Raw genomic sequence first — 26,753 nt, 5'->3', positions numbered from 1 at the left:
CGGAAGTGTACGATTCCACCTGTCTGCTTTGACCCATGACGTCATCAATATGGCGGAAATGGCTATTCTAAGCGTTTCCAAGATGGCGCCTATGTTGTCACTTACACCATTACTGTAGGTCTGCGTGAGGTAAGGTTGCCATCCATGTTGTACTATGAATCCGTTGTTCACCTTTTGGTCTGTCTGTGATGCTATCTGCAAGTTAACAGGCTTGGGTTGTACTGGTCTCTCTTCATAAATCAAATCTATAGAGTCCAGTACAGATAGGCTGTATTTGGTGTCATGTTCCGGGATGGTAAAGAGTTTTACCCTAATGCAGGCAAGAAGACGGCTCCTTAAAATTTTCAGCAGCTCTACTTGAGGTACCTTGTTCATCCAATATCTGGTTTTATTCAAATATTTTTCAAAACAGCCACTTAAGCATCCATGTCTTCTGTTTAATGGAGCTGAGTTGAATACTTCACCTCTGAGCCTCTTTTGTATGGCCTTAGACCAATATTTATCCAGAAAGGCTCTCTCAAACTGTTTGTAGTAGTGGCAGTGTTCCACCATGTCCGTAGCCCATAACAGAACATCACCCTGTGTGTACCCAACAACAAATCTAGTTTTCTGGTTCGGTCCAGGTATGAGGTAAAACATTTCAAAATGCTCCGATAAAGACCACGGGGTTTGTTCTTTTCCCTTCAGAGGTAAATATTGGAAATGGTCGATGCCTAAATAATTCTCCCATCTGCAGGTAATGCTGACAAACACACTGCGTTTGGCATAGCGCATGGCAATTGCGCTTGCTCGACAGATACAGCTGCCAGCAAGTGTTTCTGCAACCTTCACTATTTTCCTTTGTCGGGCTAGCCACATATTGTGGGTAAACAGTGAAAGCATCTAACTTCTATAAAAGTATCGGTTTGTTTTCTGTGAAATGTTGTTTTGGAATGTCAATAGTTTTAGCAATACTGCCTCGTAACCTTTCCTCTGCTTCCTTTAAACTGGAATCTAGTTTAGCTTTCTCTTTTACAGCTTCTTCTACTGTATCTACATAAATTTTGCACTGTGACACTACCTTTTCAGCAAGGGTATTGCCCTTCTCCAGCATCCCGGCTTCAGCTTTTTCAGTTGTTTCCTTTGCATCTGCATGTATCTTTTCTCTCTGTTCTTTGGCAAATTTTTACTCTTAACTTAACTGGTCTACTCTTAAATTACTTTTGTACTTCTGTAGGTAAGTTTTTGCACACATCTTGCAGCTCACTGACTGTATTCGTCACATTTTTTACTGATGCATCCACTTGGGTTTGCGTCTCCTGAATTTGGGAAATGCTTCACTGAACTTTTGTAACTCACCTGCTAGTTGTTCCTGTTTATTGTCTATGGATGATACTCTTTCCGTTAATGTATTTATATTGTGGGATATGTTGGTAATTATTTTTTGGTTTTGTTGTTTACCTAGATCTGTCAACTCCCCCGATAGTTCGTCAGATAATTCAGTGCAGTCTTGCTCAACTCACTGAACTGTTGACTAATATTATTCTTGAAATCGTTAAATGCCTGATATTGATTCCTGTTGTTTTGTAAACTGTTGTGTTATTTGTTGCATGAGTTGTATCCAATTGTGTGTCTCACTATTATTTACATTGCTTTTATGAAGTGTTTCCCATTCTTGCATTTGTGATGTCATTAGCAAGTAATTTTAACTGTAAGCCCTTCAGTTTCACTGTTTGAAAAAAGTTTTCCCCGGGAGAACTGAGAAACCGTCTCATCAAGCATCATAAAAGTGACATCATGATTAGTTATATTATCAGTGTCATCATTTTCTTATAGTGGGACGCCAATCTCATTGTTTCGGTTGCCATCAGCCAGTTCATGAGTCAGTGTGTTACCTTCAACTGTTGCCAAGCTTGGAGTTCTGATATCTTGCATTTTGTAATGAATTTTCAACTATGACCATTTCCTTTGGCTCCATTGTGAATGGTTTTTAGCAAAATTATGAATAAAATTAATTTCAAAAATGAATCTTTGTGTCGGTACTTTTCAATTAAAGTAAGTTTAGCTGTGTATTCACTAATTATTATCTGACACAGTCTTACAGAATCTAAATGACTTATCTTTTGATGATGATTTTGTACAAATTTTCTTCTTTTCTGTAGAAATGAACTTTCTGTAAAGGGCATTAATTGGAAGGGAAAAAGATTATCTACTGCCAGAGAGACGGTGCCAAGTGCAGCCATATAAGCATATAGCATAGCAGCTTCCTTCCTTTACTGCTGAAATCAGCATTCCCGGCTCATTTCGTTTGTAGGCAGAATTTAATTTTAATTTCCTCCTTCAATGTTTTTACCATACCCAGTCTTGTGGAATGTAACAAATACAATGGAAGTTTCATTAGTTTCTTGTAACAATAATATGAATCATTTATCTCAAAAAAATTTTATGTCAACAATTGAAAGGTCTGTTCATATTTCACTTGGTGCTGTCCTTTAAAAGGTCGCCATTGGAAAGGTATTTGTGGGGAGATGGAAATTGATTAATAACTTCTTGAATAATTGGAAAAATTGATTGGAAAGCATAGTTGAAAGAAATTTGAAGGTAATTTATGAATCTGTGCACAGTCCTGCAGGTCAACTTTAACTTATACCAATATCAGTACATTCAAGGTCAATATTCGTAATGTGCGTTATGTACTGCTTCACATAAATTCCATCGTGTTCTGTCTAGATTGTGACAATGTCAATGCAGGATCACGCCTCAGGGTATTCGGTAAATTCTTCTTGTCTGCTCCGAACCTCTTGATGCAGGATCTCAGCAGCGAGTGAAATGATGAACAGATAGGAGCTGATGTCATAAATGTGCAAATAAATTTTGCTTTTCTAATAACTTTTTTAACACTTTTAATGTACCATTGAAATACAAATTTTTAACAGTGCTGGCACAACGGACCCAAGCATACGTCCGTACGCTACCACTTATCAAACAAAAGGGTGAAGATACAGGAATTAATAAATTGAAGAGCGTATTTCTTATTTTGTTTAATACAGATATTCAGTAATGTATCAAAACATTAACCTTGCCACAAAACAGCTAGTTAATTTACCTTTGGCAGGGTTTATAACCCATTCAGTTTTGCATATGGCTCATATATAAGAAAAGGAAAGAACGAAAAAATAATATGATCCAGTACAGCAGCCAGCATTAAAGATTATGTTTTAAGTTGGCTGACAGTTACAAAGATTAAACAGGCTGCACTTAATACTTAAACTTACGTATTGACAATTTCATCTTTGGTGCTGTCACTGCCATCATTTACTACTGTACTTTAAATATGAGTTTAATTACTATAGTACAGCCAGTTTAATCTTTACAGCTGTCAGCCAACTTTAAACACAATCTTTAACGCAGTCAGGCAACTTCTAACTTTATATTCTAATGATGCTCTTGTTCATTTGAAGAGCAAAACCTGTAAATAAAAAAGTACTAAGTGCAACTTGTGCTGTTTTCAAGAACTTAGTTTTAACAGTTTTACCCTTGCAGGCGATGCCTTCTCTTGCTAAAAGAGAAGCAAACATCAATGTCCAGGACGAAGGCGAGAAGGTGTTGAGGTTGTGAAGGAATGAGGATAGGGTGTCTTGCAGTTGGGGGTTTTGGGAGGCTTGGAAGGTTCCATCTAGATAGCCCATAAACATGTTGGCACAGGAGGGTGCCATATGGGTGCCCATGGCTGTCCATGGACTTGTTTGTGTACCTTCCCTTCAAAGGAGAAGTAGTTTTGTGTTAGGATAAGGTTAGTAACATTTATGAGTAATGAGGTGGTTGGTTTAGAGTCTGAAGGATGTTGGTGTGTTGGGAAGTGGCATCAATAGTGACGATTAGGGGTCCAAGAATTAAAGGGGTGGGAGTTGGTGAAGGAAATGGTTGGTATCTTTGACATGGGAGGCTAGATTTGGACAGCTGGTTGGAGTTGGTCAATGAGAGTTGAAATTCGTTCAATGGGGGCACAATAATCAGCCACAATGGGGTATCCAGGATTGTTGGGTTTGTGGATTTTGGGAAGCATGTAGAAGATGGGTATGAGGGGTGTCATAGGAATGAGGAAAAAATGAATTCAGCGAAGAGGTCCAAAAGAACAAACAACACTTCCATAATTAAGGTGATGATGGCCAATGCTACCTTCAGTGCAGATGCACACAAAGCTTGAACTCTTGTGGGAATCAGTAAGATGCCGTGAGTAATGAGGCCAATGAGCAGGGGTACTACATCAGTAGTGTGTGATATAAGTTGAGAATTTGGCTCTGGTGGGAGGCAGGCTAGGGTAGTCTGCACAGCTGCAATGACCACTTTGTCCAGATGGTATAGTGGTTAGAATAAATCTGCCTGCTAAGCATGAGACTCGGATTTGAATCCATGCCCGCCACAAAATTTCAACTTGCCCCATTGATATAAATCTTTGTGTCTTGATCGGAAATTATGTTGGATGTGGGATGGGATCACTCTGGCATGGTTTGTGGTTGGAGGAGACAGACAACAGGCAGAGGCCTTCTACCAGGTTGTCACTGAGATTCATAACGACAATGGTGGAACTTTTTTTGTTTGCAGGTAGGATGGCTACGTCAGTATCTGCTTTCAGGCCGTGTATGGCTGTCCTTTCTTCTGCTGAAAGGCTGGTGTTGTTAGAAAGGGATCTGGTGAAGGATGGTGAAGCCAAGTTGGAGGTACGGAATTTCTTGAAAGTGATCAGGTGGTGGTTAGGTGGGAAGGACGGAGCATCACAGTTGGGTGGCAGCATGAACTGGGAGAGGCAAGGTTCAGTGTTGGGGTTAGGTTGGCTTTAGATGGAGTGACTGGTGGCAAAAAAGTGTTTCCATTGCAGGAATCAGGAGAAGGTGACTAGGTTTTTGACAAGTCCGGCATAGTTAAATTTGAATGTGTGCCTGAAGATTAGGACTTTGGATAAGACTGAAACTTCTTTGGGGCTGACGATTTTGGTGGAAGGGTGGACAACAGTGTTCTGGGACTGTTTTGGCTCTGGATTTAGTGGAGTGTTAATAGGGATTAGAAAATGATTCTGTCAGTGTTAATATTTTCCATAAGAAACATATTCAGACAATCTCATCCCTACTGACTCAACACGTCCAAAAGCACATAAACTGGTGTATTTTCATTCTGCCATAAACCATATCGTATGTACTCCTTTATCACTTGCCAGTTAGCAAAAAGAGCTAAATGTGATTAAAGCTATCAAAGTCAACAATGGATATGACCAGGGCATGGGAAAGTACATCTTCAGTAAGAAAACATATCAAAAATGGTTGTCTTTGACCAACAACACTTCTTCCAATACTTGCAAACATGCCAGTAAAACCATATGTATTCCATTCTTGGGAAATGTTTCTTACAGGATTTATGCGTCTTCTAGTGAAAAATTGTAACTATAGAGTTTCCTTATCTAAAGCCAACAGTTTTTTCTTTAAACTTCTGCATACAGTGCACAGTACTGGTGATTGGTTTTCCAATTCAGGCATCTATGTATTGACCTGCAATAATTGCCTATGCTACTACATTGGTCAAACACACAGGGCTGTGAAGACAAGATATAAAAAGTACCTGTTAGGAAAGAAAGGAGTGAATAAACATAATTTTATGTTTGCTGAAAACTTAATTGTTGCTAACCACACCCCAAAAAATTCGAAGAGAGAGTTATTTTATGCAGGGAAGTCATAGGTCACAAGTTAGATCTTTGGGAAGAACTAGAGATCTTTAAATCTCTAGAGCTCATGGACGAAAATTTACTGAATGACAAGCTGCATTTTGCTTGCAGAGAATTTTTTAAGTCATCAAACATACACCGTGCATAAAATCTTCATAGGGTTGCCAATAGCCTTTGTGAGTTGCACATTCCTCAAAATTCTAATATACATTATTTGTGCATTGTTTTTGTTTCCCCCCTTTTATATTCATGAAGACATTGATCTTACCCACTCTCTTTTCTTAATGTTTTACAGTAAGTGATGTCCCATGCACTAATCTCCTTTCATCATCATGTATGTTTATCACTGCATGTTCATGCATTAACTTTATTACTGTCCATAGAATAATGTACTTGTGGTATTATAAGGCCATTATTTCTCATTGTTCTCCCCGCGTGAACATATTTCCACTTATTGGTTATTTATGCTGAACAGCATGTGTACATTGGTAATGGATCATATGTCACCCGCCATGTTTTCCTGGTTTCAAGCTCTCTGTTTTCTGTCAGTCAGTGTGCAACTCTTAACATGACTTGATATTTTATTTGATTCATTTTATTTCTGGATTTTAACTATTCTTACTTAATAAGCCCTGATCATAGGGGCCAGCATAATTAGTAATGAATACAATCATCATTGGACAAATGTCAGATTGCTTCACTATTTGATGTTTTTCTGTATTGAAATTTGAAGTGTGAATTTTATTCTTTTGGTTATGTTTTATTATATGTGTGATATTCTCACACCTTTGTTGGTATCTTGTCTCTGCTGACAAGTAATTTTGACATGTATGTTTCCAAATTTGTAGTTTTGCCATTACATTGCCTTCAGGTTACACACATTTCTGAAGCAGATGGGTTTACATCTTTCGAAACTATGGTCAAAGATTGAATAAAACCACATTTTATTGCAAGTGGTTGGCTGCTTTTCATTTATTTGATGATATGTAACCATTACTGAAGCACAGCCAGTTCAAAATATTGAAGAAAATACCATTTTATTTTATTTTGTATGCTTTGCCAACAATCTTAGACACCCTTTGTAGCAGGTTATTGTGCTCCCACTGAAAGAATTTAAGCGCTCATTGACCATTACCTACAAACAGTTGCCCAAGACCTAGCATCCCAAGTCAAATATACAACAACTTACTCACCAACTCTCCACGATCCGCACCCCCTTACCTCCTGGGTTCCTACTCATCACTGTTGACACTACTTCCCTACACACCAGAACCCTCAATGACCATGGTCTTGGCGCTATTGAACACTCTCTCTCCCAACGTCCTTCAGACTCTAAACCCACTATCTCATACCACATAAACGTTATGAGCATTATTCTAATGCACAACCACTTCTCCTTTGAAGGAAAGGTATACAAATAAATCCATGGCACAGCCATGGGCACTTGCAAGGCACCCTCCCATGCCAACCTGTTTATGGGCCATTTACAGGAAACCTTTCTAGCATCCCAAAGGCCCAAATCCCTGATCTGGTTCAGGTGTATTGACAATCTCTTTATGATGTGGACTCAGGGCCGAGACGCTCAATCCTCATACCTTTACAACCTTAACACTTCCTCTCTCATGTGCTTCACCTCGTCCTCCTGAATCCAGTGTGCCACCTTCCTTGGCGTTGACCTCCTCCTCTGATGGTTTCATTCACACCTCTGTCCACATTAATCCCACAACCAACAGTACCTTCCACACCAAAAAATCCCTCCCATACAGCCTTGCCACCCAGGGATGCGATATCTTCCCTTGCCCAGTACGCTCAAGGTCTCACAAAAGCCATCACAGAGAGGCATTATCCCCTAGACTTAATCTAAAAACCAATTTCCTGTGCCATATACACACAATCCAACCCCCCCCCCCCCCAAGAACCAGCTACAAAGGAGCACCTTCTTCGTTACCCAATATCAGCCTAGACTGGAACAACATCCCTGAAATAAGGGACATCCTACCAGAGATCCTTCAAACCCCTCCTAAAATGGTATTCCATCAGCCCCCCCCCCCCCCCCCCCACACACACACACATCCTACTCCACCCCTGTGCCACTCTCAATTCCAACCCCTTGCTTGCCACAGGGATCATATTCCTGTGGAGGACCCAGGTGCAAGACCTACCCAATCGATCCACCCAGCCAGCACTTCCTATTGCAGCCCTGTCACAGGCTTATCTTACCCCACCAGAGGCTGGGCCACCTGCAAAAGCAGCTACATTATATACCAGCTCTTTGCAATTATTGTACAGCTTTTTTACTGGTATGACTACCAACCAGCTAGCAGGGGAATGGTCAATGTCAAACTGTGGCCAAGAGCGCTGTCCTGTGGCACAACATGTAGTTGAACTTAACATGCTTGATTTCAATGGCTGCTTCACAACCCAGGTGCTTCACAACCATTCCACCACCAGCTTCTCAGAACTGCACAGATGGGTGTTATCCTTACAATATATCTCTGCTGAAATCATTCTGACCTCAACCTAAGGTAATCTAATGCCCCCCCCCCCCCCCCCACATGCCCCAACACAAACCAACAGTTTCTGCCCCCTCTGTCCAGTCAACGCCTCAAAATTATTTTCTGCCACCCTTATTGTGCCTATGTTCTGCTCTCCTTTCCACTCCCCATTCCCCTCTCCTCCCAGCCTCCCAACATTATGCCAGGCAGCGTTGTCATGCCACTTCTATTCCCTGCAATGCTCCATTAGGCAGCACTGATTCCTCACCCCCACCTGTACCCTGCTATCCCTCCCCATTTCCCGCTTCAGTCCAGATTTCTGCTTCCACTGGATATGAAACCATTGCATTTTGGCCACAGTGGCCGGAGAGAGCAATGATGTAAGTGTGAGGAGTGCTTCCTTGTTGAATCTTTATGTGTGTTTCTTTTCTTTTCTTAAGAAAGGTTTGGCCAAAAGTTCGATGAGTAACAGTCTTGTTGTTGCACCTGTCTGCAGCAAGTCATTGTGTCATTTTTATGGCGAATATCAACCTATCGTTTTCATAATATTACAAATAAAAGTCTAGGCAGAATAAATTCTGAATTCCTCTCCTGTGCTAACCTCTTCATCTCAGAGTAGCACTTGCAACCTACGTCCTCAATTATTTGCTGGAGGTATTCCAATCTCTGTCTTCCTCTACAGTTTTTGCCCTCTACAGCTCCCTCTAGTACTGTGGAATTCATTCACTCATGTCTTAACAGATGTCCTACCATCCTGTCCCTTCTCCTTATTAATGTTTTTCACATATTCCTTTCCTCTCCGATTCTGCGTAGAACCTCCTCATTCCTTACCTTATCAGTCCACCTAATTTTCAACATTTGTCTGTAGCACCACATCTCAAATGCTTCGATTCTCTTCTGTTCCGGTTTTCCCACAGTCCATGTTTCACTACCATTCAATGCCATACTCCAGACGTACATTCTCAGAAATTTCTTTCTCAAATTAAGGCCGATATTCGGTATTAGTAGACTTCTCTTGGCCAGGAATGCCTTTTTTGCTGTAGCTAGTCTGCTTTTGATGTCCTCCTTGCTCTGTGTGTCATTAGTTATTTTACTGCCTAGATAGCAGAATTCCTTAACTTCATCTACTTCGTGACCATCAATCCTGATGTTAAGTTCCTCGCTGTTTTCATTTCTACTACTTCTTCTTTCTTCATTTTACTCTCAATACATACTGTGTACTCATTAGACTGTTCGTTCCGTTCAGCAGATCATGTAATTCTTCTTCACTTTCACTCAATATAGCAACGTCATCAGCGAATCGTATCATTGATATCCTTTCACTTGAATTTTAATTCCACTCCTGAACCTTTCTTTTATTTCCATCATTGCTTCCTTGATGTACAGATTGAACAGTAGGTTCAAAAGGCTACATCCTTGTCTTACACCCTTTTTAATACGAGCACTTCAAGCACTTCATTTTTGGTCGTCCACTCTTATTATGCCCTCTTGGCTGTTATACATATTGTATATGACCCAACTCTCCCTATAGTTTACTCCAACTTTTTTCAGAATTTTGAACATATTGCACCATTTTACATCGTCGAAAGCTTCTTCCAGGTCGACAAATCCTATGAACATGTCATGATTTTTCTTTTGTCTTTCTTCCATTATTAACCGCAATATCAGTAGTGCCTCTCTCATGCCTTTACTTTTCCTAAAGCCAAACTGATCATCATCATCATCATCTAGGGCATCCTCAATTTTTTTTTCCCATTCTTCTGTATGTTATTCTTGTAAGCAACTTGGATGCGTGAGCTGTTAAGCTGATTGTGCGATAATTCTCGCACTTGTCAGCTCTTGCCATCTTCGGAATTGTGTGGATGATGCTTTTGCGAAAGTCAGATGGTACGTTGCCAGATTCATACATTCTGCATACCAACGAGAATAGTTGTTTTGTTGCCACTTCCTCCAATGATTTTTGAAATTCCGGTGGAACATTATCTATCCCTTCTGCTTATTTGATCTTAAGTCCTCCAAAGCCCTTTTAAATTCTGATTCTAATACTGGGTCATCTCCTTTAGATCGACTCCTGTTTCTTCTTCTATCACATCAGACAAATCTTCCCCCTGATAGAGGCTTTCAATGTATTCTTTCCACCTATCCACTCTTAATGTTACCACCCTTGCTTTTAACGTCACTGAAGGTTGTTTTGACTTTCCTGTATGCTGAGTCTGTCCCTCCAACAATAATTTCTTTTTTGATGTCTTCACATTTCTCCTGCAGCCATTTTGTCTTAGCTTCCCTGCACTTCCTATTTATTTCATTCATCAGAGACTTGCATTTCTGTATTCGTCAGTTTCCCAGAACATTTTTGTACTTCCTTCTTTCATCAATCAACTGAAGCATTTCTTCTGTTACCCATGGTTTCTTTGTGGTTAACTTCTTTGTACCTATTTTTTCCTTTCCAACTTCTGTGATGGCACTTTTTAGAGGTGTCCATTCCTCTTCAACTGTACTGCCTCCTGAGCTATTCCTTATTGCTGTATCTATAGCCTTAGAGAATTTCAAGCGTATCTCGTCATTCCTTAGTACTTCTGTATCCCACTTCTTTGCATATTGATTCTTTCTGACTAATGTCAGTCTATTCTTCATCACTACTATATTGTGATCAGTGTCTATATCTGCTCCTGGATACGCCTTGCAATCCTGTATCTGATTTTGGAATCTCTGTCTGACCATGATGTAATTTAACTGAAATCTTTCCATATCACCTGGCCTTCTACAAGTATACCTTCTCCTCTTGTGATTCTCGAACAGGGTATTCACTATTACTAGCTGAAAGTTGTTACAGAACTCAATTAGTCTTTCTCCTCTCTCATTCCCTGTTGCAAGCCCATATTCTTCTGTGACCCTTTCTTCTACTCCTTCCCCTACAACTGCATTCCAGTCTCCCATGACTATTAGATTTTCATCCCTCTTTACATACTGTATTGCCCTCTCAATATCCTTATATACTTTCTCTATCTCTTCATCTTCAGCTTGTGACATCGGCATGTATACCTGAACTATCGTTGCCAGTGTTGGTTTGCTGTCGATTCTGATAAGAACAACCCTGTCACTGAACTGTTCACAGTAACATACTCTCTGCCCTACCTTCCTATTGATAACGAATCCTATTTCTGTTATGCCATTTTCTGCTGCTGTTGATATTACCCTATACTCATCTGACCAAAATCCTCGTCTTCTTTCCACTTCACTTCACTGACCCCTACTATATCTAGTTCACTTCACTGACCCCTACTATATCTCGATGAGCCTTTGCATTTCCCTTGTCACATTTTCTGCTACACAGAACAAAAATAGTTGTACAAAAAATTTTCACCTGAGAAAATTTGGAAGATACATCACTTTGCACGTCACCATTTTGCAGGGCTGATTTTTTAAAGTCAAACAATATACGAATATTAATATTTGTAATATGAAGGAAATGATGCTAGATATCAGTTAACATATTGCAGCAAAAGCAATAATATCTGACCACAGAAGTTAAATTCTGTTTAACTCGTATTCCCCCCCCCCCGTGTGTACAACAATAATGGAAATTCCTGGCTGGAACAAGATATAAAATAAATTAAAACCAACCACTCACCTACAGTGGACTGATGTGCGGCACACATACACACATGTAACTGAATATTCACTAGCTTTCAAGCTCTACCTCTTTTTATAGCAAAAGAAAGTCATATTGCTACATTTCCTGGAAATTAATCATATTGAAAATAGTTTTTGTTTGCTTTCAAGCCAATACAGTTTCATAGAAATTCTGATTATTATGCCCTGTTTGACAAGGCACATTATCAAAACAAAGCCTGCCCTGAAATATTTTCAAAGGTGTACAAAATAATAAGCACTAACTTTTTTTTTAATGAAATTTTATTTCTTCTATTTTGTTCATATTCCATAATCTCCTTAGACTTATACATTGCACCATTTTTTGTGGGATTTTTTCTATAAATTTTAACACATAATTTTGTTACTAATTTTGTTACAATGTTGATATTTGCAGCCAGCACAGAATTTTGTAATTTGATATAAAAATTGATGACTATGGAGTACAAACACACAGAATATTTTGGCTCACACTTTCTTAATGACAATACAAAACCAAATTCTACAGATGGCATGAGAAATATTTATTCCATAGCATATCCTTCCATGAATTGAAAGGAAAACTTGATGTTAATGTGAGAGTCATTAATAACAGTGCACGTTATCTTAGTCAGTATACTTCCTAATACTGAAATAACAGAAATTCAAAGACTTTCAATAAAATGTATGAGCCTTCAGTCTCTGCTCTGTGATAAAAGGACAGCACATATTCAGCTACAGTGCCATTATTTAAAACTGTATTTCATTTGATTGAGGTGCATTATGAACAATTTGTGTGTAAATGAGTAATGCAATAGTTCCTGATCTATTAAAGGGATCTCCTACAGCTTCTATTAACAGAAGCACTGTCGCTGAAACTTACGAATGTTAATTATGTCTGCAGGTTAAGTGGTTGGTATGAAGAAACAAAACATAACTGCTATTACTGTGAAGGCAGTGCTACATGAAGAAAGTGCTTCTTACTGCAACCAGCTCTCTCAACCCTATCATATGGGGATGCTTCCTCCATTCACTGGCTCACCCATCTCAAAACAGCCAAATGAACACTTAATAAACTGATTCAGATGGAGTAATACTCAGTCTTAAGATAATAAAAATTGAAAGATGGCAGTTTTTTTCCATCACCTCTTTTGTCAAGTAGTGGTTTTTCCTCCAATTAGATATAAACAATTTAAGAAGTAAAGGTAATGACTTTGAATAGTAAAGGTGCTGAGTCATTAAAATGTATGTAAACAAGACTCGACTAGCTGCATACCTGGAGTGCCTACTCAGCCAGCACAATGTACTCGTACGGCTCGTTTAGTTTTGTGTGTGTGTGTGTGAGTGTGTGTGTGTGGGGGGGGGGGCATGTAAGTAAGTGGATATGCGAAAAACAATTCAGTTCTCAGTTTTGTCATTTGTCAACTCATTGCCTCTACTATTCAAGTTATTACATTTACTCTTTAAATTGTTTACATTCCACTACAACTTTCCATTACTATTTCAGATTTTAAGAATTAACATGCGCAACACATAGATCTTTGTGGAAAATTATTGCAAGCTAAATATCTGCAGAGTCTGGCTTCAGTCTAATGTTTCTTTAGCTCCAAAACTTCACAGAACCTCTCCAACTATAGCAGATTTAAGCCTCTATCAGGTACAAGGCACTGGGAGTAGACAACATTCCATCAGAATTACTGACAGCCTTGGAAGAACCAGCCATTACAAAACTGTTCCATCTGGTGTGCGAGATATATGAGGCAGGCAAAATACCATCAGACTTCATGAAGAATATAATAATTCCAATTCCAAAGAAAGCAGTTGCCGACAGGTGTGAATATTACTGAACGGAATGGACAATGTCTTGAAAGGAGGATATAAGGTGAACTCCAACAAAGGCAAAACAAGGATGATGGAATGTAGTTGAATTAAATAAGGTGATGGGGAGGGAATTAGATTAGGAAATGAGATAAAGTAGTAGATGAGTTTTGCTACTTGGGCAGCAAAATAACTGATGATGGTTGAAGTAGAGAGGATATAAAATGTAGACTGGCAATGACAAGAAAAGTGTTTCTGAAGGTTAACATTGCATACAGATTTGAGGTCAGGAAGCCTTTTCTGAAAGTAGTTGTATGGAATGTAGCCATGTATGGAAGTGAAACATGGAAGAAGAAGAAGGGATCGGTTCATAGCACACATTCTGATACATTAAGGGATCACCAATTTTGAACTGTACGAAAGTGTGGGGGATAAAGGTTGTAGAGGGAGACCAAGAGATGAATTCAGTAAGCAGATTGAGATGGGTGGGGGTTGCAGTAGTTATTCAGAGATGAGGAGGCTTGCAAAGGATAGAGTAGCATGGAGAGCCACATCAAACCAGTCTTTGGACTGAAGACCACAACAACAACAACAACAGCAATAACATGTACAGAGTTTATAACTGTCATAGATGTTACATTTTGGAACCATGTTCTGCTGCATGACAAAGTCTGTCATTCTCTAACTATCTGTGCAATTCAGTAGCATAAGAATTGACAGTAATCTTATTATGAAAGACAAGAATTTTCTCTTTCAGTATAGGTAACTGTGTGAAAGAGAAGGTGGAAGTCGGCACACAATTTTGACTTCAGGTAAAGGGAGAATTAGAGAATCTGCTAAATCTTCCTGCAGTGTCCATCACAGCTGCCCTGACACTGGCATCCAGCATGACAGAACAGAGATGCTGATGCCTTCATCACAGCAAGTGAAACCAAAGCAGATGTTTACAATATGACCGAGACTGCTGCCGGAGTTGAAAACACAGCTTCGTGACTCAGCCAACGGCCGCCAGGGTCCACGACCTGAGCACCGCGGATCGACATCAACGCCAGAGGTCGTAATCAACAAGTGGACTATTTTCATATGCCACTCACGTGATCAAAAATAGTCCCAGAAGATCCATCCACCAACCGGCCTTATAAGCAAGTACACCGCTGGCCGGAAGGCAATTTGATATGCCACCTGGACTTGTAGGGATCTGTTATCCTGGTCGCAACATTCATGCACCTCATCTGCTGGCAGTCCCAGATCATCAGGAGTGGTAGCTTCGGATTGTGACTCCAGAGTGTCCTGTGATGATGGTCTGGCCTCCCTGGACAGCTTTGTGACAATGCTGTGCCAACCAATCTCTAGTAGTTTTGTTTCCATCTTTCCTTAGGTGGACCTACTTGAGTGAGAGACTTGTGAGGAAAATATGATATTGCAGTGCCGGTGTTATTTGGATTACTCTGCAAAGTTCTGCACTGTGGCATCCACAGCCATTACGAAACACGTCAAATGAATTCACAATTGTGAATAAGGACTGCCATCAGCTGTAGAATGGAATGACGACAATGAAAATCTGTGTCGGGCTGGGAGTCAAACCTAGATTTCCTGCTTACCACTTAGCTATCTGTGTACAACTCATGGCCAGACCTAAACTTCCACATGTAATCAACCATGCATCTACAACCTGTACTTGTACATCCATTATGTATGTTCCTGTACAGGTCAGACTTTGTATTTGAAGGTTGCTTACCTGGTATTGGGAGATAAATACGATATTGCAATGCCTAAGTTATTCTGATTATGATACAAAGTTCCTATAGACATGCATGTATGTCCAAAGGATACGCATGGTTGAAGACATGTGGAATTTTAGGTCTGGCCATGAGTCGTGCATGGATAGCCAAACAGCAAAGTGATAACTCGCAATAAGCAGGGATATCTGTGTTCGAGTACTGGTCCAGCACAGATTTTCATTGTTGTCATTCCTTTCTACAGCTGATGGTAGTACTTATTCGCAATTGTGAATTTATCTGATGTTATTCCTCTGATGTTATTCCTCTGTTACAAGATCCGATGTGGGATCCATATTTTGTTTTTTGCTTCGATTGTGTTTTGTTTCAACTACTTTGTCGACATCAAGAATGTTCTTGTTTATTGGTTTTTCCCAATAAAAACAGATTGATGAGTATCATTCATGTTTTATCTTTGCTACCGCAGATACAGCACTTCCAGTGTAAGACAGCACGGTATCAGGTATTCATACAAGTAAATCTAGCTTAAGAAGTTAACACATGAGGACTTACGTGTATAAAATACTAGAAAATTATAAAAAATGAAAAGGAATATACCTTATGAACAAACAATTTTGTATCAGCCTCTGCATTAATTTTTAATTCTCTACAAAGCAGTAAGCTGAACTAATTATTGGATACATTACACTTGCATTTAACTCGTACGTATGTGACACCACAGTACGTTTTAGTCAGCAACAAAAAAAGAATGGTAAATGAAAAGTATGGATGTTCTGTGTGAGTGAAAATGAAGAAAATTACAATTACTGATTACTACCTTTCTTATGAAGCAAGAAAGACATAAGCTGAACAGTTGAAACAAACATAAAAATGGTGCAATATTACAGCAAACAATTGGATTGGATTGTTTGGTGGAGGAGACGAGACAGTGAGATCATGGATCTCATCGGTTTAGGGAGGGACGGGGAAGGAAGCTGGCCATGCCCTTTCAAAGGAACCATCCTGGCATTTGCCTGGAGCGATTTAGGGAAATCACGGAAAACCTAGATCAGGATGGCCGGACGTGGGATTGAACCGTCGTCCTCCCGAATGCGAGTCCAGTGCAGTAAACAATTCTTAATTAGTATGCATATAAATGTATGTCTAATTAGAACAGTATCAAAATTTCCACAATTAGTGTTCTGTTCTTTTTCTACAATTATTTGCCTCTTCTCTTACCAATTAGTATTTAGTACTTTTATACATAAGTAAATAATTTTTCACACCTCTTCTTTATTATCTTCTTAACATTTTCCACCACTAATGTTTTTCTGTATTCCCCTCCTGGTTTTATTCATGTGTTTTCACTCTGTGTAGAAATACTTGGAATTACTTACAAAATTTTCTTCATTAAATCAGAAGCAAACTAGAACCTTATTTACCTTCATAACAATTTATTTTAGAACACAAGTACAGTGTGTCAACTGTAAGACGGCAGAGTTGTGAGGGGAGTGCGGGGAGAGGAGGAAGCAAGCATTGGCTGGCGAGGGGAGAGGAGCCGTTGGGGAGGGGAGGGGAGGGGGGGGGGACGACAAGGCACGCCTACCAGTTGCAGTGCTGGCACTACAAATTGCGCGTCATGCTTACACGAAAGCAGACGAAAGGCTTGGAAGTAAAACTCGCTTTAAATGTTGTTCGTGAACGAAACTGAAATCGTCATGTACATTAATATAAAAATGAATGTATATATGTTTGTCTTCTATGCGCTGACAAACCATTCATCTGACTGCAATGAAACTTTGGTGAGTTGTTCTCCGAACGCCAGAAAAGAGTAATGGACAATGTTTCAACAGTTAGGTCACTGTAGCATTTGCAGTGCAAATGACTAGGTAAAGGCTTCTAATGCAGCGAACCCGGGTTCGATTCCCACTACTCACAATTTTTCTTTTTCATTTTATTTCATTCCCCGCAACGTTAAACTATTAATTATAAAATTTAAATATACTTAAACAAGTCATATAGTATAACGTAACTGTCAATCTCTATATATAAAAATAAATGTATGTATGTCTGCTCTCTGTGCGTTCCCAAACCATTCATCCGACTGCGATGAAATTTCGGTGATTTGTTCTCCGTACACCCATGAAGGTTCCTAGCAAAAAAAAAGGTAAGACACATTCTTGAGGAGATATGACGTCATAAACAATGACATGCCACCGCGGGAAAATACCCAGATTTATGCGTCCACTATTTGATAATGAGAGCACCTAGCGACTAGCAACAAACGTTACATACAATTTCAAACCTTTACGAAAATTTTTCTTGCTGACACCCCCCACAAAATGATGAAAGGAAAAAAGGTTGTCGCTTACTGCATTCTCTCAGTACATACCGTAAATCTGCCGCAGTAGGCATGACATTTTAATGTATTATTTCGTCACTATTAACTCTAATCGCAACACATTTCGTATACAGTATCCACATATATCAGTAAATGCGCCGGCAAATTTATGTCTCTTTACGACATATAATTCAGGAGATATGACGTGGTAAACATCGAGATGCGCGAAAAAGTGCCGGGTCAGGCATGACGTTTTGTTCTATTATTTCTTCACTACTAACACTATTTGCAACACGTTTCGCAAACGTGTTAAAAAAAAAGTATATAAAACCACGGGTGTATTCCTAAAAAACGTTGTGCCAAAATTTTAATTCAATCTAACCGTAGGCCTACCAGTAGGGGTTGTTGGCGACTCCCGAGGTGGGCCAGCAAATGCCTCTTCACTCATTTTGATAATGTTTAGCACAACTGCACAATAAAAACACGCAGAACAGCAGAGCACAAAACAATAACGAAGCAGACGACAATGGCTACCTTGTAAAACACAGTCAGCTACGTAATGTTGACAGCAGTCGAAACTGCGTGCCTACCAAAGCCTCCCGACGTTTATTGACTTCTACCGGTTCAGGACTAGGGAGAGGTCTGCCATCTAAAAGTTTACACACTGTACAGCTATACAGCCACATTGTGAAGGTTTTGAGGACTTTGTCACATTATATTAGTAATTAAAAACAGGCAACAATTAAATATGATAACTTACTGATAATCACAATTCTTTCAAAAATGAACTTTTCATATTTGAGTAGGATGAAGAGTGAAAGATTTCTTAAAGCATTGGGTGTGAGTTCTACTTCTCAAAAGAATACTTACCTCTCCGTTTCTCCCACGTTTCAAATAAGTTGTGAGCTTGTCAAAAGCTTCATTAATAGCATGAACAGTGTCAACATTCAGTAGAATATGGTTGTTATAGTCAGCTTTCATTTCCTGCAGTTCCTTTTTATATCTGTCTCTTTCCTCTTTAACTTTTTTTATTTCCAAGTGCATCTTATTAAGCTCTTCAGTTAGTTCCTGAATTTTTGTCTCACGGTTCATATGTTGCTTCAGTTCTACATTCAACTGGTGCGGTAAGTAAGATGATCCACAGCTGCAACAAAGTAATTCTTTAATATTCATAAACTTTAAAAAATGTTTTCAGTGTCAAACTGTTCATTATTGTAAATCAGGTATAAATATTACATAATATTACTGTGAGCCGTGCTGCGTGCCTTGTAAAGTGGTGGTTAGCATAGCTGGTTGTTGTGCTGTGAATCATCAGTTACAATCTGACCACCTACAAATATTTGTCATTTAGTATTTATCAGTTTTGGAAGGTTCTTGATATGTCCTATGTTTGTAACATACGATCTAGGTTTGTATAAATAGCAATACTCTCTGCCCAGGAGTTCATTTCTGGTCTGGCTGTATACTGATATCTCTAAAACATGCTTCCAGAGGTAGGTATGTACTTATGATCCTCCTTTCAGATTTGGAACTGATTGAGTTATGACAAGACACCCGCCCCCCATGAACCATGGACCTTGCCGTTGGTGGGGAGGCTTGCGTGCCTCAGCGATACAGACGGCCGTACCGTAGGTGCAACCACAACGGAGGAGTATCTGTTGAGAGGCCAGACAAATGTGTGGTTCCTGAAAAGGGGCAGCAGCCTTTTCAGTAGTTGCAGGGGCAACAGTCTGGATGATTGTCTGATCTGGCCTTGTAACACTAACCAAAATGGCGTTGCCTTGCTGTGCTGGTACTGCGAACAGCTGAAAGCAAGGGGAAACTATAGCCGCAATTTTTCCCAAGGGCATGCAGCTATACTGTATGTTAAATGATGATGGCATCCTCTTGGGTAAAATATTCCGGAGATAAAATAGTTCCCTATTCGGATCTCCGGGCGGGGACTACTCAAGAGGACATCATTATCAGGAGAAAGAAAACTGGCGTTCTACGGATCGGAGTGTGGAATGTCAGATCCCTTAATTGGGCAGGTAGGTTAGAAAATTTAAAAAGGGAAATGGATAGGTTAAAGTTAGATACAGTGGGAATTAGTGAAGTTCGGTGGCAGGAGGAACAAGACTTTTGGTCAGGTGAATACAGGGTTATAAATACAAAATCAAATAGGGGTAATGCAGGAGAGTGAATAAAAAAATAGGAGTGCGGGTAAGCTACTACAAACAGCATAGTGAACGCATAATTGTGGCCAAGATAGACACGAAGCCCACGCATACTACAGTAGTACAAGTTTATATGCCAACTAGCTCTGCAGCTGACGAAGAAATTGATGAAATGTATGATGAGATAAAAGAAATTATTCAGGTAGTGAAGGGAGACGAAAATTTAATAGTCATGGGAGACTGGAATTCGAGATTAGGAAAAGGGAGAGAAGGAAACATAGTAGGTGAATATGGATTGGGGCTAAGAAATGAAAGTGGAAGCCGCCTGGTAGAGTTTTGCACAGAGCATAACTTAATCATAGCTAACACTTGGTTCAAGAATCATGAAAGAAGGTTGTATACATGGAAGAATCCTGGAGATACTAGAAGGTATCAGATAGATTATATAATGGTAAGACCGAGATTTAGGAACCAGGTTTTAACTTGTAAGACATTTCCAGGGGCAAATGTGGACTCTGACCACAATCTATTGGTTATGAACTATAGATTCAAACTGAAGAAACTGCAAAAAGGTGGGAATTTAAGGAGATGCGACCTTGATATACTGACTAAACCAGAGGTTGTACAGAGTTTCAGGGAGAGCATAAGGGAACAATTGACAGGAATGGGGGAAAGAAGTACAGTAGAAGAAGAATGGGTAGCTCTGAGGGATGAAGTAGTCAAGGCAGCAGAGGATATAAGTAGGTAAAAAGATGAGGGCTAGTAGAAATCCTTGGGTAACAGAAGAAATATTGAATTTAATTGATGAAAGGAGGAAATATAAAAATGCGGTAAATGAAGCAGGCCAAAAGGAATACAAACGTCTCAAACATGAGATTGACAGGAAGTGCAAAATGGCTAAGCAGGGATGGCCAGAGGACAAGATAGATACTGCCTACAGGAAAATTAAAGAGACCTTTGGAGAAAAGAGAACCACTTGCATGAATATCAAGAGCTCAGATGGAAACCCAGTTCTAAGCAAAGAAGGGAAAGCAGAAAGGCGGAAGGAGTATATAGAGGGTCTATACAAGGGCGATGTACTTGAGGATAATATTATGCAAATGGAAGGGGATGTAGATGAAGATGAAATGGGAGATACGATACTGCGTGAAGAGTTTGATAGAGCACTGAAAGACCTGAGTCGAAACAAGGCCCCGGGAGTAGCCAACATTCCACTAGATCTACTGACAGCCTTGGCAGAGCCAGTCCTGACAAAACTCTACCATCTGGTGAGCAAGATGTATGAGACAGGCGAAATACCCTCAGACTTCAAGAAGAATATAATAATTCCAATCCCAAAGAAAATAGGTGTTGACAGATGTGAAAATTATCGAACTATCAGTTTAATAAGTCACAGCTGCAAAATACTAACACGAATTCTTTACAGACGAATGGAAAAACTGGTAGAAGCCGACCTTGGGGAAGATCAGTTTGGATTCCGTAGAAATATTGGAACACGTGAGGCAATACTGACCTTACGACTTATCTTAGAAGAAAGATTAAGGAAAGGCAAACCAACGTTTCTAGCATTTGTAGACTTAGAGAAAGCTTTTGACAATGTTGTCTGGAATACTCTCTTTCAAATTCTAAAGGTGGCAGGGGTAAAATACAGGGAGTGAAAGGCTATTTCCAATTTGTACAGAAACCAGATGGCAGTTATAAGAGTCAAGGGGCATGAAAGGGAAGCAGTGGTTGGGAAGGGAGTGAGACAGGGTTGTAGCCTCTCCCCGATGTTATTCAATCTGTATATTGAGCAAGCAGTGAAGTAAACAAAAGAAAAATTCAGAGTAGGTATTAAAATCCATGGAGAAGAAATAAAAACTTTGAGGTTCGCCAATGACATTGTAATTCCATCAGAGACAGCAAAGGACTTGAAAGAGCAGTTGAACGGAATGGATAGTGTCTTGAAGGGAGGATATAAGATGAACATTAACAAAAGCAAAACGAGGATAATGGAATGTAGTCAAATTAAGTCGGGTGATGCTGAGGGAATTAGATTAGGAAATGAGACACTTAAAATAGTAAAGGAGTTTTGCTATTTGGGGAGCAAAATAACTGATCATGGTCGAAGTAGAGAAGATATCAAATGTAGACTGGCAATGGCAAGGAAAGCATTTCTGAAGAAGAGAAATTTGTTAACATCGAGCATAGATTTAAGTGTCAGGAAGTCGTTTCTGCAAGTATTTGTATGGAGTGTAGCCATATATGGAAGTGACACATGGACTATAAATAGTTTGGACAAGAAGAGAATAGAAGCTTTCGAAATGTGGTGCTACAGAAGAATGCTGAATACTAGATGGGTAGATCACATAACTAATGATGAAATATTGAATAGAATTGGGGAGAAGAGGAGTTTGTGGCACAACTTGACAAAAAGAAGGGACCGGTTAGTAGGACATGTTCTGAGGCATCAAGGGATCACAAATTGGCATTGGAGGGCAGCGTGGAGGGTAAAAATCGTGGAGGGAGACCAAGAGATGAATACACTACAGTCTCAGGACTGAAGACCACAACAACAACATGACAAGACACTGTTTGGTGGAGATGCGCAGTACTTCAAGAGATGTACATCATCACAGCTGCCATTAGGCAACATAAAAGCTGTTGCCTACATCAACAAGAACCAGAATACAAGCACTGTATCATTCAATAGGGTCTGTATATTCAGTAGACCAATAAATACCAAGCCAGCAGATAGTCAGCATTAGGCATCCATCAGTATTCTCCAGAGATGCAGGTCAGGACCCAATTAAATGCTGAAAGGATTTGACTTAGTTGCCAAATACAACAGGTGAGATGACAAAATGTATACTTTTACTTGGATGGCACAGCCCAGCAGCGGTTCAAGAACAATGAAGAGATGCTAAAATGCTGGGGCAAATTCTAAGCAGAAATGAAGAAAACAGTGTGTGTCAATCTACAGCAGGTCTGCTTAGTAGAAGAGCAATTGAAGAACAGGCCTTTGTGTCAAGGGGAAATGACAGTCACACAATCAGAATGTTGTAGCCCTTTGCAACATTGAGAATTACAATATGAGAGAAGCTAACAAAATCTCACATTTGATGAAAGGAAGAAGGAAGGAAGAAAGATTCAGATTTAACCTTCTATCGACAAGCTCAGACCGTTTCACGGATGGGGAAGGAAATTGGCCACGTCCTTTCAAAGCAATTATCCTGGCAATTGTGAGGAGTGATTTAGGAAAATCACAGAATTGATTTACGAAAATCACAGAATTGTGAATTTGAGCCGCTGTCCTCGAGAATGCGAGTTGAGCATGCTAATCATTGTGCCACTTCACTCAGTTTGATGCAATATATGTACCAATCTCTTCCCGTGAAAGATGTCACAACACAGCAGAAGTCATCAAATGGTGTCAGAACATCAAGGAAATACATCAGCTGTGGAAGATAACCATGATCTTCGTTTTGTCGTAAGACAGACAGTATGGGAAGAGATACAGCAGTTTATGGCAGTCAGAAATCTCAGGAAAAGTACACAAGAGGTAGCCAGGAATGTTGACCTTGTACTTGAGGAAGTAGGGGTGTACCAATCTTTAGCACCAATATCAGCCCCCAGTTGAACATGCCATGAATAATGGACTTACGTCACAACTGTCGAACAAAAGCCTAGTATCGAACCAACAGAGCTACAATCAACTCCTCTGCCAAGTATAAAGCCCCAGACAGAAGGCAGACATTTTGAGCATGGAGGATGATACGTTAGTTTATTTCTGCTGTGGATGCCTGTATACCCTGAAGATGTTGTCTCTGAGTGCAAAGAAAGATGGTGAGTGTTTGACTTTTACCCGACAAGATGTTTGCCATCACAACAGTCCTATTCCTGCCAATCAACTATAGACAATTATAGTCAACCTGAGCGGTGAAACCCATAATTTTATCCTGGACAAGGTCACTGATGAACCTGTTGCAGCCATTCCCAATCATAGTACAGAGATATAAGCTGGCTTCATAGCCACTGAATTCAGTAAAACTAAGATGGTGAGACAAACACAGATGAAATTGGAAACTGGTGGTAAGGTCTTATGGGACCAAACTGCTGACTTAAACTAACTTAAAGGACGACACACACGCCCATGCCCGAGGGAAGATTCAAACCTCCGATGGGGGAAGCTGCGCAGACTGTGACAAGATGCCTCAGACCACTCGGCTACCCCGACAAACACAGATGAATATCCTCGATGAATGAACTTACTAAGATCAGAAAATCTCATTTATGTCATCACTGATAGATATCTTATCCAGGCACTAATTAATTCAGGGGCTTCTTTCCCTGTAATGTCGAATGCTTATCATTATCAGCTAAAGAAGACTATGTTCCATGATATGAAAGTGATTGTACTGTTGCACATGGGAAACATGTCCCACAGACAGGAACAGGTATTGCAAGAATAAGTATCCACAACAGGACACAGCTCTTTGACTTTGTCATTTTAACAAAATGTAGTCATGGTGTTATTCTTGGGCTTCTTGCAGGCATCAGAAGCAGTCACAGACTGTGGAAGATCAGAGCTCCAGACTGACAAAGCTATTTGGACAAGCATACATAGCAGACTGCTGTGGATGCTTCTTTGTTGTAGCAGACATTGTTATTCTGCTGCCATTAACAAGATGAGGTATAGCCATCAATCTAGATATTCAGTTACATTGCAAAGCTTTGTTGGCTGCAAGAAGTTACTCAAGCCCACAAAAGAAATTTACATGCCAGTGATGAGCAGAGGATTATAGGTGATAAGGGGAACTTTGGATCGCTAATTGTCATGAACAGCCACAACTCACTCCTGAATGTATGTGCACAGCGACAGCCAAACCAGTCCAGGAAAAACAGTTTAACAACATGAATGAAGAATCATGCTCTGCTGCCACTACCAACAATGCAAGGGAGGAACATACTATCAAACTGCCCATAGGATCTGGCCTGACTGGGGAACATCAGCAAGTGTTAGCCATTCTGCACCAATTTCCTTTTGCTTTCATATTCAGAGTGGAAAAAAGTCAGACAAAGTGGTCAATAGTAAAACACCATATCAACAGTAGGGATTATTAACCAACTAGCCACTTTTCGTACAGTGTTTCACAGCTGAACACTGCACAATTCAGGAGGATCCTCGGTTCTCTCCAGTGCTGCTTGTGAAGAAAAAGGATGGCATTTTTGCTTTGACTACCAGTGACGGAACCAAATCACAAAAATGTCTTCCCATCACCACACATTGATGACACTATAGACTGTTCAAGAAGAGCAAAGTATTTCTCAACTCTGGATAAGCAGGTGGTTACTGGCAAACAAGTCTGACTGGGAGAAAGACTGCCTTCATAATGCCTGACAGCCTCTATGAGTTCGAAGTTATGCCGTTTGGACTATCTAATGCGCCAGCCATCTACGAGAATATTTTGGACAACTGAGAAAGACTGTATTGCAATTGTTCGGACCATCAACAAGTTCATGCTGTATTTACTTGGCCGACCATTTACCTCTGTGACAGGCCATCATTCTCTATGTTGACTGACTAGCCAGAAAGATCCATTGGGTCGACTGGCAACGTGGGCTCTGAGACTTCAGGTGCGTGATGTCACACTTGTACACAAGAATGGACACAAACACAAAAATGCCAATTGTCTTTCAAGGAATCCTTTGGTAGAACACAGCAGCCTGTACAAAATCTCTGTCATCAGTGCATGAAATGACACTGCTGCTGAACAGAGAGGAAAATCCAGCACTTCTTAAAACCACAGAGAATTTGAAGAGAATGAACAAAAAAAAGGTGAATCTAATATATTATAAACATTTACATATGTATGTTCCACTTCTCCTCCTAAACAACAAGATTGATTTCAATCAAACTTGGTACATACACTGAAGAGCCAAAGAAACTGGTACACCTGCCTAATATTGTGTAGCGCCCCCGCGACCATGCAGAAGTGTCGAAACATGACGTGGCCTGGACTCGACTAATGTCTGAAGTAGTGCTGGAGCGAACTGACACCATGAATCCTGCAGGGCTGTTTAAAATCCACAAGAGTACGAGGGAGTGGAGATCTCTCCTGAACAGCACACTGCAAGGCATCCCAGATATGCTCAATAACTTTCATGTCTCGGGAGTTTGGTGGCCAGTGGAAGAGTTTGAAATCAGAAGAGTGTTCCTGGAGCCACTTTGTAGCAATTCTGGATGTGCACGGTGTCACATTGTCCTGCTGGAATTGCTCAAGTCCAAGGGAATGCACAATGGATACAGGTGATCAGAGAGGATGCTTACGTATGTGTCACTTGTCAGGGTCATATTGAGACATATCAGGATTCCCATATCACTTCAACTGCACGCACCCCACACCGTTATAGAGCCTCCCCCAGCTTGAACAGTCCCCTGCTGGCATTCAGGGTCCACGGATTTATGAGGTTATCTCCATACTGTACACATCCATCCTCTCGATACAATTTGAATTTACACCTCATTCGACCATAGGACTTATGTATTTCTCAACTGTGTGAGCAAAAATCTTAAGTGCTAACATCAACATGTTTTGTAATGAACTGTTTTTAGATGGAGAAAGCAAGCCAAATGGTATAAGTGTTTCATTAAGACCACTGTCGTTATTTTATTTCAATAAAACGAAACACATTTGATGACAAAAATATGCATTTCCTTGGAGTTGCAAGGTAGATTTAAATACCTTCACTGTTTTCAGAAATAACCTCGGAAAAAAGTAGGCCTCTTGAAAGAGATGTGTAGGGCAGGGAAGACTTGTGACACCAATGCTATAAGTGAGCGCCAATAAAGTATTCGTTCTACTACATTCATTATTGTCGGTTATTACCCACTGTGTTAGGTCTGTCATTTTACAGGTA

The 26,753-nt window shown here is 40.0% G+C and overlaps 1 protein-coding gene across 2 annotated transcripts in view; it reads right to left on the bottom strand.

Moving 5' to 3' along the window:
• Positions 1-12,145: 12,145 nt before the first annotated feature.
• LOC126235784 (centrosomal protein of 78 kDa) overlaps positions 12,146-26,753 on the bottom strand; it is a 142,348-nt gene continuing 127,740 nt past the window's right edge. For both annotated transcript variants that reach the window (XM_049944591.1, XM_049944590.1), the window contains exons 8-9: positions 18,568-18,841; positions 12,146-16,725 (exon numbers count right to left, since the gene is read on the bottom strand). In XM_049944591.1, the coding sequence (XP_049800548.1) occupies positions 16,711-16,725; positions 18,568-18,841 (289 nt within the window). In that variant the 3' untranslated portion in view covers positions 12,146-16,710. The remainder of the gene's footprint in view (positions 16,726-18,567; positions 18,842-26,753) is intronic.

The sequence above is a fragment of the Schistocerca nitens genome, chromosome 2 (genome assembly GCF_023898315.1).
Source record: "Schistocerca nitens isolate TAMUIC-IGC-003100 chromosome 2, iqSchNite1.1, whole genome shotgun sequence".
Classification (NCBI taxonomy): domain Eukaryota; kingdom Metazoa; phylum Arthropoda; class Insecta; order Orthoptera; family Acrididae; genus Schistocerca; species Schistocerca nitens.
This window is presented reverse-complemented; position numbering and strand designations above follow the sequence as displayed.